General features: G+C 39.8%; 1 protein-coding gene across 3 annotated transcripts in view; it reads left to right on the top strand.

Moving 5' to 3' along the window:
• Positions 1-14,011, top strand: part of LOC311077261 (stonustoxin subunit beta-like) — a 100,883-nt gene that overhangs the window by 50,063 nt on the left and 36,809 nt on the right. For 2 of the 3 annotated variants that reach the window (XM_084139095.1, XM_084139094.1), the window contains exons 2-3: positions 8,443-8,555; positions 8,667-8,742. In XM_084139095.1, coding sequence (XP_083995221.1) covers positions 8,466-8,555; positions 8,667-8,742 — 166 coding nt within the window. In that variant the 5' untranslated portion in view covers positions 8,443-8,465. Of the gene's footprint in view, positions 1-8,442; positions 8,556-8,666; positions 8,761-14,011 lie in introns of all 3 variants that reach the window. The other variant, XM_084139093.1, reaches the window with a different exon arrangement.

Raw genomic sequence — 14,011 nt, forward strand, 5'->3', positions numbered from 1 at the left:
CTCTGCATTTATCCCAATCCGTGAATTAGTGAAACACACTCAGCACACAGTGAACACACAGTGAGGTGAAGCACACACTAATCTCGGCGCAGTGTTACTGTTAACCACTGTTATGGATGTGACATTTTCACATTATGGATGTTAAGTGTCTAAACTAATGACTTTTGATATAAAACTTAAATAGTAATGGCAAATAATTACAAAACTCTAAATTATCCATGATCCACAGGAATACTCCAGACAGTCTTTTAAAATATACAACTTATATACATAAACACGCAATACAGCCAAATTGCTCCACGTCATTTATTTTTGTGGAAAGCCAGTGCAGGCCTGAGCGGCGGTCATATTTTGTACCGCCATGCGGTACATCTAGTTTAATAACAAATGATCGTTGTGACGGAAGCGAATCAATCAAAACTAACTTTAGCTGGAAAATAACTTTATTAAAGAACCGCTATAAAGCCAAAACATTCTCTGTTACCTTAAATTATACGTTTATCTCTGTAAAGCTGCTTTGAAACAATCTACATTGTTAAAAGCGCTATATAAATGAAGATGACTTGACTTGACTGACTTGACTTGTTATGTGTATGCTAGGTCAAAGATATGTGTTTTTAGTCTAGCTTTGAACTGACAGAGTGTGTCTGTTGTAGTTTTGATTTCTATTTTAGTGTTTCTGTTATCGTTTTCCCCTGTCTTCTGTTGATTTTGGTTTAGTCCTGTTTTTCCCGGTCTGTTTAGTTCATCATCAGTAGTTCAGTTCTGTCACCTGTGTTTAGTTAATTAGTCTTTGTTCATCATCACCGTCACCTGTCATCACTCGTTATCATCTGTGTATTTAAGTTCCTGTCTTTCACCTTTCAGTTGTCGGTCAATGTTTATGCTTACGTTAGGTTTGGTTTGGTTTGGTTTGTTTAGTTTAATGTTAAGGTTAAGGTTAAGGTTAAGGTTATCTTTGTCTGAGCACACGCTCCCTGTTTTTGTTTGTATCTGTGAATATTGAGAATTAAAAGCTTGGAATTAATCTCCTTCGTGTTCATCTCCTACTTCATCCACCCTGAAACCTAACAGATTGACCGACCCAAAAAAGAAGAAAGAGGATGGGGAGATTGATTGCGGGGTTTTTCTGCCCCAGAGCTCGTAAGCTGGTGTCGAACAGTGCAGACCTGGCTTTGAAGATGTTCGACCCAGCCTTCATGTCAGTCAGAAAAACCATTGAATACGCCAGTCCAGTCGAGCCTACACTTTACGCCGGTCCAGCCGAGCCCGCACTTCGCGCCGGTGCAGCTGAGCCCGCCGTCGAGCTAGAGACTGAGAACATCACGCCTGCAGAGAGGTTCTTCTCGCTGGTTCCGCCCGGCTCGAAGCTCCCTTCGCCGCTGGTTCCGTCCAGCTCGAAGCCCTCTTCGCCGCTGGTCCCGTCCAGCTCGAAGCCCTCTTCACAGCTGGTCCCGTCCAGCTCAGAGCCCTCTTCGCCGCTGGTCCCGTCCAGCTCAGAGCCCTCTTCGCCGCTGGTTCCGCCCAGCTCAGAGCCCACTTCGCCGCTGGTTCCGCCCAGCTCAGAGCCCTCTCTGAGACCCGGGACTTTCCCCAAGTATTTTTTGGGGGGGGCTACAGGCCTCCGTCCTGGCCACTTGAGGGGCCACGGCCACCCGAAGGGTCCTCTCCGCCGTGGCCGCCCGAGGGGTCCGCTCCGCCGTGGCCGCCCGAGGGGTCCGCTCCGCCGTGGCCGCCCGAGGGGTCCGCTCCGCCGTGGCCGCCCGAGGGGTCCGCTCCGCCGTGGCCGCCCGAGGGGTCCGCTCCGCCGTGGCCGCCCGAGGGGTCCGCTCCGCCGTGGCCGCCCGAGGGGTCGTCTCCGCCGTGGCCACGCCCACAGTCTGCTCCGCCGTGGCCACGCCCACAGTCTGCTCCGCCGTGGCCACGCCCACAGTCTGCTCCGCCCTGGAGGCTTCCTGCCGTGTCTCCCCCGTCAGCCTCCAGGGCCCCACCCTCCCACCCTCCCACCCCCCCACCCCCCCCACCCCTTTTGTCTTTCTACGGCGCGAGGATGCGCCTACCGGGAGGGGGGAGTACTGTTGTAGTTTTGATTTCTGTTTTAGTGTTTCTGTTATCGTTTTCCCCTGTCTTCTGTTGATTTTGGTTTAGTCCTGTTTTTCCCGGTCTGTTTAGTTCATCATCAGTAGTTCAGTTCTGTCACCTGTGTTTAGTTAATTAGTCTTTGTTCATCACCGTCACCTGTCATCACTCGTTATCATCTGTGTATTTAAGTTCCTGTCTTTCACCTTTCAGTTGTCGGTCAATGTTTATGCTTACGTTAGGTTTGTTTAATGTTAAGGTTATCTTTGTCTGAGCACACGCTCCCTGTTTTTGTTTGTATCTGTGAATATTGAGAATTAAAACCTTGGAATTAATCTCCTTCGTGTTCATCTCCTACTTCATCCACCCTGAAACCTAACAGTGTCTGCTTCTCGGACAATGTTAGGAAGACTGTTCCAAACTTTTGGTGCTAAAAAGGAAACAGATCTACCTAGGATTCAAGTAGTTTGTTGAGGGTTGGTTTGTAAAGGACTACACACCTGCGTACATATATATTCAAACGCGCATACCTATAGACTAAACGTAATACACATGTGTACGCCATCAGCGTTCTCAAAGGTTCGTGTTTTTAAAGTTTGTGCAAAGCAATAAAAATTGCTTTGAACTGACCAACTGAAAAAGGAGTGAACTGACTAATAACTATATTGTAAAGTTTGCAGATGACACAGTCATATTAGGTTTAATGGACACCACTGAAACATCTTACGGCCCGGTACTACCATGTTTTTTAAACTGGTGCAAAGAAGCTTTTTTAGACTTATATGTTACAAAGACAAAGGACATGTGCATTGATTTTAGACGTCACCATCCAACTCCTGAAAAGACGATTATAGATGGAAAAGAGGTTGAATTTGTTGAGTCGTACAAGTATCTGGGAATCATCGTTGATGACAAGTTGACCTTTGAACTAAACACAGACATGCTGAGTAAGAAAAGTCAGCAACGTCTCTTCTGTCTGAAAAAGCTAGCTAAGTTTCAAGTGGACAGATCCCTGATGACATTGTTTTATAAATCTTTTATTGAGTCCATTTTTACTTTTTCATGTATTTGCTGGTATGCTTCTCTTAGTTTACAACGGAAAAACACATTAGCAATGGTAAATAAAGTTAGCAGCAAAATCATCAGGATTCAGCAGATAAAACTAACTGAACTGTACAATAGACATGTACTTAAAAAGGCTGAATCCATCATGTCTGATAGTTCTCACCCCCTGCATGCAGAATTTACAATGCTGCCTTCTGGTTCCCGCTTTAGTCAGCTATAAATGTTTGTGGTGTTCATTGATCCATTTGTCTGATCTTGTATTTTATTTTCAATGATGTTGCTGCTTTGTTGTCATGTACTGTATGTTAATTTCTTTGCTACTGCAGCAAAATTAATCGCCCCTCTGGGACAAATAAAGGTCTTGAACTTGAACTTGAACAAAGAGAACTTAAGGGTTTTCTGTTAGAACGGTGTCGTGTTAGCGGCCCCTATGTTAATAACTAATGATCGTTGTGACGGAAGTGAATCAATCAAACTAACTTTAGCTGGACAATAAATTTATTCTAGAGCTGCTATAAAGCCAAAACAATCTCTGTTACAATCTCTGAAGGTGCGGAGGCACCTATTGTATCTGTTCCCGTTCTTATTGTTCTTCTTCTTCTTCCGCTCTGGGAGTCTATGGCAGCCCATAGAACCGATTGCGGGAAAGTTGTAATGGTTTGACATTCTGATAGAGGACAGTCCCAACATTAAGTGCACAATTTTAGTGTGTCTAAGTCATTCCCTCTAGCGCCACCACCTGTCCAAAGTTTCACTCATATTTACGCTAAAACCTTTTGAACCGTAAGGCCAATCACCAAAATTCTTTCTGAGATTTCTGAGCTCATGACGATTCGATTGCACCCTATGACGTCATTTTCCATCATAAAAATATGGGCGCCATTTAGAATTTTTCGAAAAACCTACTTTTTCGCACTCGTCCTAGACGATTTGTCCGATTTGCACGAAAATTGAACCAGATCATCTTCAGGCAGTGCTGACAAAAAGTTATGGAATTCAAATTGATTCGTCAAACCGTTTTCAATAACCGTTTGAACAAATTTTACGTAGCGCTTGCAAAAACAGACGTAAGGCTGTATCTCCGCAACAGTTTATCGTATTCAGACCAATCTTGGTAGATGTCATCACAAGCATGACCTGAGGCTACATGCTGTGTTTTGGCACAGCACCACCTACTGGTCCAGAGATATGAAAAATGGCTATTTTTGCATATAACTTCTGAACAGTTTGTCAAAAAATCATAAAATTGGTCTCGTTAGATTCAGGGCAACATGCCGAGTCGACTGATATCCAATTGTATCATATCGGCCATTTTGACTGTTGGACATTTTGAATTTTGTGCTAAAATGCTGTATTTTAACCCTCTGGAGTCTGAGGGGTTTTTGGGGTCCTTGAGATGTTCTGACATGCCCTGACATTTGTGCTTTTTTCAGTTGCTTATAAACATATTAATGGCAAAGGTGTAAATTCACTCTATTTAGCACAAACAGGGCTACCATAATATGTGAACAACTTGCATGTACATGTTTGTATTTTTGATAGAATAATGTTTATGCATGGTTTTTTAAAAAACAAAAAACTAAAGTTTCTGAAATAAGGCCATAAAACACATTCTAAATATATGTAAATAAGACTTTTGACTAATGGATGTCGTTGCCTAGAATTTTTTCTTCAAAATTATGTGAAAATCATCCTGCCTAATCATTCACATAACACAATACATTGATTTAAATCTTGTAAAACACTTTTTGTTTGGAAAGGCCATATGCGGGTGGGCGTGATTCACACCTGAGGAGTCAATGGGGCCCGCATAATGAGGCTGCATACGTAATGAGCCTTTCATTCAGATGTGTGACTGAGCCACAAGAATGCAAGGACAATATATAACTGGTTTGTTGTTTTTTCCACACATTTTGCTTGCAAATTGTACAATATCCAAGGTAAACATTTCTAGTAATTGTGCAGTTAATTGTTCTCATACTGTATTTTCAGATTTGGAATATATTCTCTTCCCAAATGTGTCACTAATAAAGCATAATAAAATTATTTAAAGATAAGGCTTATAATGACCTTTTAAGATTTTGTTTACATCTATCCTTATATATATATATATATATATATATAGCCTATATATATATATATATTTTTTTTTTTTAAGGTTATACAATTACAACAGCATTTAAAATTATAACAATATTTCCAGTGTAATCTTTCTTTGTATTCGCGATTCATATTAAAACAGTATTTTTGCCAGCTGTAGTAGCTCCACAACAGCACGCATCTTTGCGTTCATTCATTCCGATTAGAACAAAGCAAACAGAACTGACCTAATTCCTCAGCGGGATCCGTTTGCTCCTCGAAATGATACTTCCAGAACTTCTGAGGTAAATTTTTGCAGGATTATTATCAAGACAGTATTATTCCTCACAGCATCGTAAAGTACATAAGTCTGAAAGTGAACTCGCGGTGTGTGTTATCCAGCTGATGGGCGTTTTACAGGATTGTTTGGATCGGCTCACATTTGCGTTTGAATAGCGCGTGCTCTCCGTGGGCGGAGCACATTAAAACTTAATTAGCTGAGATGAGAACGACTGACATCTCTCTCTTTGCATACATATTACATAAACTGTGAATATTTGTTTTTTAAAAAAATATCTTCGTTTAAAAGAAGAGAATTCAAGCTTCATGCCTGTATGTCTGAATGCCTGTTTGACTGAGTTTTCGCTGAGTTATGGTTCATTTTCGGACGCGTTTCAGAATGGACTACACTGACAGAGAGGAGGCAGAACTCGCTTCGTGTTTATTTTTCTTTATTTGGCAAAAAGCACAACACTTTGTTTTTATTGTGAGTATACACAAAAATAATACACATTTAACAGAATCGATTGATGTATGAAACTCCAATGGAAAATCAAAGTCAACCGAGTATTTTTGAGTTTCTTTTACACTGCTAAAAAAAAAGCGAGCTGGTATCGCCGGCGATACCGCCGACCTCTGGGGGTTAAGAACGCATGAACGGATTGTTACGAAACTTGGTATGGGTCATCAGCACGATGCCCTGAAGGAGCCTGAAAAGTTTCGAAACAGTGCCACTTAGTGGTTAATTTTTTTTTTCAAATGCTTATAACTTTAATTGTGGTCGACTTATTTTCACGAGACTCATCTCATTAGACTCTTGAATCCTTGCCGAGTCCAACGATACCAAACATGCTAGGTTTCACCTTACGGTTTGTGTAGCGTTGTGATTTAGCGCTTAAAAAACATTTGGCTATATCTTCGAAACCGCTTGTCCGATCGAGACGAAACCACCATCAGAAGTTTGGAAACATAGGTTCGATAGCTAAATGCCAAATCCCTAATGCGAAAATATTGATGTTTAGGGGTAGTAAATTCCAATCAAAGTCATGTGTCAGTCATTTTTTACGTGTTTTTTCATATAAATGTCTATAACTCCGAAGCAAATTGAGATTTTTGCACCAAAATCGACACATATATGTATGGGCTCACTCTGAGGACACATACAAAAAAATTGTGGGACTGGGTCTCTTGGTGGCGCTATAATAGAACAAAACATGAAATTCCCATTGACTTCAATACAGTTTTGTGAAATAAAATGCTATTCTTAACAAATGCATTGGTGTAATATTACGAAACTCAGAACGTGCCATCAGCACCATCGTCTGAAGTTACCCAAAATATTTCGAGACAGTGCCACCTAGTGGTCAAAAGTTATAACAAAATTTCCAAAAAGGCTAATAACTTTTGAATACATCTGGCTATTGAAATGCCACTGGTCTTAATAGATTACCTGGGTCAAGCCGAGAACATAGATACCAAGTTTTCCTTATTTGGCCAAACTTCCTGTCCGCCATCTTGATTTACAGTCAAAACCTACTTTTTCGAACTCATCCTAAATCGTTTGTCCGATTTTCACCAAAATCAAATCGTATCATCTCCAGACTGTGCCGAATAAAAGTTATGGATTTCGTGTCGATAGACAAAACCGTTTTTGTATAGCACAGCAGCAAAGTTGAGGCATGATGCTAATAGCACTAATTAAGGCTTTATCTCTGCAATGCCTTGACATATTGACACCAAACTTTGTATGTGTCATTGTCACTTCACTCTGACCACATCACATCAGTTTTGTAACTGCGCCACCTATTGGTCGAAAGTGATAATCCATTAAATCATATTTTTATTTACTGTTTCTATGATTTTTCAGGCATTTTGCCAAAAATCCTCTTTAAATGTCTTTAATTGCTCATTGTTGCAGTTGGGCTGACACTTTCAGACATGTTGGCATGTCTTGTCATCTGATTGTGCTTGGCCCCGATAATTGCTGCTTGCAGCTATATTTTCCTATTATCACTGTAAAGCTGCTTTGAAAAAATCTATATTGTTAAAAGCGCTATATAATTGAAGGTGACTTGATTCGACCACTGTAATGTACTGCTTTAGCAAGGTTCTGTGAAAAAGTGTCAGCTTTAATTTTACTTTAAAGGGGGGGTGAAATACTATTTTCTGCATACTGAGTTTTTTACACTGTTAAAGAGTTGGATTCCCATGCTAAACATGGACAAAGTTTCAAAAATTAAGTTGTACGCTTGATGAAGTATTTCTGTGCCAAAAATACTCCTTCCGGTTTGTCACAAGTTTCGGAAAGTTTTTTTCGAGTATGGGCATGTGTGACGTCAGATGGGGCGGAATTTCCTTATATGGGGCACTTCTCCCGGAAGGGCGCGCGCACCCATAGACCAGAGCGGGAGAGCAAAACCATCAAAGCGCTGTGCTCGCTGCAGTCACAGGACTGTTTGTTCCCTGCATTTCGATGATGATTGTTTTATAAACAAGGCCAGTTCGACGCCGGATTTGCAGATCATCTAATGCTTAAGGATGGAGCAGTCCCAACGATAAAGGTTAACGGTCGTGTGTTGGAACTGTGAGTAAAACTGCTTCAAATGTCCGTGTGTTGTTAGCTATCGGCGCATAAGCACCGCCCACACGGCACGCCTCAAGCCGCTCGGTATTTTCCGGAAAAACTCGGAACAGCCTATCTTTCTTTTATAAATATAATAAAACTAAAGACTGTTTGGAGATATGAAGGATGCAATACTAGGTACTAATAGGTACTCAAGATTAACATGAGATTGACTGGAAATGAGTGTTTCACCCCCCCTTTAATACTGCACGGTGATTTGCTAAAACGGTGACAGGGAAAACGAAACAGAATAGGACAATGAAACTAAACAAGACAAGGTTGTGACAGGCATCTCCTTCACATTGACATTCAAACAGGTCTCCTGGTTGACGATTCCAAGATGGCGGCACTTTTGATGTACCTGAAGAGGCTGAGCTACATCTACTGTACATATCTATGGTTGGCAACCCTAGTTGCGGTGAATGCACAGGTAAGTGCACTCCCTCAGACAAAATGTGGATGTGTAACCAGATGTATTTCATGAGATTAAGGATACAAAATGTTTAGAAAATGATTTTATGAACCATTCCTTAAAAAATAGGAAGTGTTACAACCCAAAGCAGATGAGCTTCAGATTTTAAATGAAGACACCAGAGGACTTTTCTTAGCAGACCAAGGTAACAAAAAATCTCCAGGTAAGATTGAAATGTTGTTACAAAATGTGAATGTGCAATAATCAACAATATCACAGGGACAAAATCAAAATAAAGGTGTCTCTGGTTCCTTTCTGGGCCCTTTGGGAAATGGAACCACATTAGAACAAGAGGGGAAATGTAAATAAATCAAATAAATGAAAGAATAGACAAGTGAATAGCTGACAGCTATTATTATCAAAGTAAAATAAAATAAAACAAAAAGGGCTTAAGCAAGTTATCAAAACAGCAGGAATTATCTGGAATTGGGAATAATCAAAAGCACTAGTGACTGACCTTTTGATTTGCTTGGACCAACAATCCCTAGTGGGTCACAGCTGCTGTGTGTTCAAGACCACACTGTGTGTGTGTCCCTTCAAAAGTTCAGTCAACATGCTGATGAAAATTCTCCTTACTATAAGAATTCTTATTTAGCTACGCAGTTTACATGTAATTAAATTTAGATTTAATTGACAAGGTAACTGCAAATTTAGCCGACAGCACTCAGCAAGGACTACTCCTAAACTAGTGACGGTGAAATTCAGCTGAGAAAAATTTAAAGTAAGGAAGGAGAAAGTGAAAAATCAGAACCCTAACTGGGGTTAAAGGAAAAGTATTTTAGATCACTTTGCACAGCGCACAGCACAAGCTGTAGTTAACCCTCTGGGGCCTAAGGTGTTTTTGGGGTCCTTTAGATGTTCTGACATGCCCTGACATTTGTGCTTTTTTCAGTTGCTTATAAACATATGAATGGCAAAGGTGTAATTACACTCTATTTAGGCTACCATAATATGCGAGCAACATGTATGTACATGTTTGTATTTTTGAGAGAATAATGTTTATGCATGGTTATTGAAAAAACTAAAACTAAAAGTTTCTGAAATAAGGCCACAGAACACATACTAATTATGTCAGAGCAAAGAATGCAAAAGAAGTGCTGCTTCAGGGTGTAAAATCTCTGTGCTTTTTGGTTGTATGGGATACTTAAAATCTAATAACTTAGGAACTCCAAGGCACTCGAAGTAAGTAGAAAAAAGTTAAAAAGCAAATATAATACAGTATATAAAAAGCCTTTATTTCATTCATGGCTTAAACATTAAAATTGGTGACCACCTAAGTTATTACATACTAAATATGTGTCCACAAGACTTCTGAATAATGCACTTTGTCGCCTAGAGTTTGAAAATCATCCTGCCTAATCATTCACATAAAACAATACATTGTTTTAAATTTTGTAAGACACTTTTTGTTTGGAAAGGCAATATGCGAGTGGGCGTGATTCACACCTGAGAAGACAACGACCCACATAATGAGCCTGCATACATAATGAGACTTTCATTCAGGTGTGTGACTGAGTCACAAGAAAAAATGCAAGGACAATATATATATATATACATATATATAAATAATTGGTTCAAAGTTGTTGTTGTTGTTTTTTCCACAAATTGTGCTCGCAAATTGTATAATCTCCAAGGTAAACATTTCTAGTAATTGTGCAGTTAATTCTCATACTGTAATTTCAGATTTGGAATATATTCTCTACCCAAATGTGTCACTAATAAAACACAATAAAAATTATTTAAAGAGAAGGCTTATATTGACCTTTTAAGATTTTGTTTAATAATAATAATAAACTTTATTTTATAGAGCGCCTTTAAAAGCAGCTTCTCAAAGCGCTGTACATAAAATCACAGTCCACCGGGAAATACTACAAGTAAAAATTAATAGAAACAAAAACAGCAATATAAAAATAACTATAAAACGATCACAATAAGACATCAGCATTCAAATGCAAGTTTAAAGAAATGTGTTTTGAGAAGAGCTTTAAAAATGCCAAAAGTCTGTGCTTCCCTAAGTTCAGGGGGGAGAGAGTTCCAAATTGTAGGAGCATAGACAGAAAAAGCCCTGTCGCCCATAGATTTTAGGTGCGTTTGTGGAACAGTTAACAGATTACCCTGTGAGGAGCGCAGTCGGTGATTTGGAGTGTAAGTGGTTAATAAACCAGATTAGTATTGTGGAGCTAAGCCGTGTAATGCCTTGTAGGTCAACATCATGATCTTAAAATCAACACGGAACCTGACCGGGAGCCAGTGTAAGGACTTCAGAACTGGAGTAATATGGTCAAATTTCCTAGCTCCCGTCAAGATCCGGGCAGCAGAATTTTGTACATATTGCAGTTTATTAATAGTGGTTTTAGAAACTCCAGTTAAAACTGCATTACAATAATCCAGCCGCGAGACCACAAAATAATTTATCAGTTTTTCAGCGACAGATAAGTTTAGCATTGGGCGTAGTTGTTATGAACTGCTCCGAGACTCGAAGGTGAAGATCCAAATGCAGCTTTATTACAGAGTAGTCGTACAGGCAGGGTCAACAACAGTGAACAGATCAATGGAGGAAACACAGAGAACATCCGAATAACAGGCAGAGATCAGTGCAGGCAGCAATTATCAGAGTCCAATAAACAATCCAAGTCAGGCCAGGCAGAGAAACAATCAGGAAACGGTGAAACAGTCCAAGGTCAGCGATACAAGAATCAAACACGGGTAAATCAAATCAAGTCAAATCAAATCAAGTATATTTGTATAGCGCTTTTCACAATACAGATTGTATCAAAGCAGCTTCACAGTATTAAAATAAAATAATACAACAAAGTTTGTTTCTAGTGGAATTTATTGATTGATAGAATAAAATTAAATATCCCCAAAATATCCCCAACTGAGCAAGCCAAAGGCAACAGTGGCAAGGAACCGAAAAAACTCCATCAAGTGACCTAATGGTGTCCTAAAACTCCATCAGGTGACCTAATGGAGAAAAAAAAACCTTGGGAGAACCCAGGCTCAGTCGGGGGCCAGTTCTCCTCTGGCATTTATGAACAAGAGGCCGGATTGTAGTTTGAAACTGTGAGATTAACAATATTATATGAATGCCTGGCTGAAAAGATGCGTCTTTAATCTAGTTTTAAACTGGGAGAGTGAGTCCGAGCAACGAACAGTATCAGGAAGGCTATTCCAGAGTTTTGGAGCCAAATGTGAAAATGCTCTCCCTCCTTTGGTTGATCTGGATATCCTAGGTATGACCAAAAGCCTTGAATTTATTGATCTTAAAGAGCGCGATGGATTATAGGGTGATAGAAGATCCGCTAAATAGACTGGAGCTAAGCCGTTTAGGGCTTTATAAGTCAGTAGCAATACCTTATAATTAATACGGAACTTTATAGGTAGCCAATGTAGTGATGATAAAATCGGTGTTATATGATCATATTTTCTTGATCTAGTAAGAACTCTAGCGGCGGCATTTTGGACTAACTGTAGCTTGTTTATTGAGGATGCAGGACAACCGGCTAATAAAGCATTACAGTAATCTAGTCTCGAGGTCATTAATACATGAACTAACTTTTCTGCATCAGAAACTGATAGCATATTACGTAGCTTAGCAATGTTTCTAAGGTGGAAAAAGGCTGTTTTTGTAACATACGAAATATGATTTTCAAAAGACAGGTTACAATCGAGTATAACACCCAGGTCTTTTACTGTAGAGGATAAAGTAACAGGACATCCTACGATGTCAAAGTTGTATTGTGAGAGGTTCTGTAAATAACAGAAATGCAGTAACAGTACTACAAGACTTCGCACTGAGTGAATGTGAAAACCAGGTATTTATGGTGTGAGTGAAACAAGGTGATAAGACAGGTGAATGAGATGATGAGTGCTGATGAGTCCGGGCAGTGAGTTATGGGAAATGTAGTTTGTGAGGAAGTGATCATAGTCTATTGTGGAGTGCCCTCTGGTGGCTCTCGAGGGCACTTCAGCTGGTGATCGTTACATTAGCCTGGCAATATTTCTGAGGTGGAAAAAAGATGCCTTCACAGTACTCTGGACAAAGAAATCAAAAGTGAGGGTGGTGTCAAAAATTACACCAAGATTCCTCATCTTACTATGAGTCTCTAAAACAGAGCCATCAACAAACAGGGACAATGGAGCCGCTTTGCGGATTTGATGACGGGAACCTATAAGCATAATCTCAGTTTTCCTGCTGTTCAGGCAAAGAAAATTATTATTCATCCATGCTTTAATCTCAGAAATACAGCCAGAAAGATAACAAGCATCAATGTCTTCACCAGATTTAGAATGGATGTAGATTTGGGTATCGTCAGCATAAAAGTGATAATTAAGACCAAGCGATCGCAACAGATGCCCAAGTGGAGATAGATAAATGTTAAAGAGTAGAGGGCCTAGAACTGATCCCTGAGGAACACCAGTGAGCACCGTGCAAGCACCGTTTACATCTATCCTTGTATATATATTTATATATAATTTTTTTTATTTTTTTTGTGCTATTTTATTAAAAAGGTTATACAATTACAACAACAATTAAAATTGTAACAATATTTCCAGTGTAATCTTTCTTTGTAAAAACTAAAGTATATGGAACCCTATCAACCGTGCCGAATTGTGCCACTGCAAGCACCACTTCACATTTTCTTCAGGAAATGTACATTCTAGGTTTGTAGATAAGGTCTCTCCATGATTCAAATGCCCTGCCTATGTTTATCTGTGTTTTCACCCGAAGTTCGTCCGATTCACATCTGGCCTTACGAGCTTCAGCAGAAAAATTTTGTTTTTTATCAATATGTGGAGTTTGTGTTGGAGTCTGTGTTGTGCTGGGAGCAGGTCGTTTCTTAGTGTATCAGACATGCCATAAGTTGCATAAGTCATAAGTCCATGTCATAAGTTGCATAAGTCATAAGTCCATGTCATAAGTTGCAGTGTCGTCGCTGTTGAGTGCAAAGTAAGTAGACTGGACGAGGCGAGAGGCTCGGGAGCATGCGTGCAGGTCACGTCACTGGATTTCGCGGTAAATCCGACCCGGCACCTTCACATAAATATAAGAATACTTGCTTTCCAAGGTAATAGCAAAACCTGCAAAGTGGATCATTTTAATGTGAGATTACAACCCCTTCACACACATGCAATAAAAAAAGGATTCATTTTAGTAGAAAAGTTACATACAGCACCTTTAAACAGTATTTTTGCGTGTACAGACACTATTGCGATTAGAACAAAGCAAATATAGAACTGACCTATTCCTCAGCTGAATCCGTTGCTCCTCGAAATGAAACTTCCAGCACTTTTTTTTTTGTAACTTTATTGCCCATATTAAACATTGCTGGCAATTTATGCAATACAGGAACACTCTCTCCATGAGAGGTTGAAAAAAAAAAAAAAAGCGGGTCACCTTGTGGTTGAGCTAT

The sequence above is a fragment of the Abramis brama genome (assembly GCF_963993115.1).
Source record: "Abramis brama genome assembly, contig: SCAFFOLD_68, whole genome shotgun sequence".
Classification (NCBI taxonomy): domain Eukaryota; kingdom Metazoa; phylum Chordata; class Actinopteri; order Cypriniformes; family Leuciscidae; genus Abramis; species Abramis brama.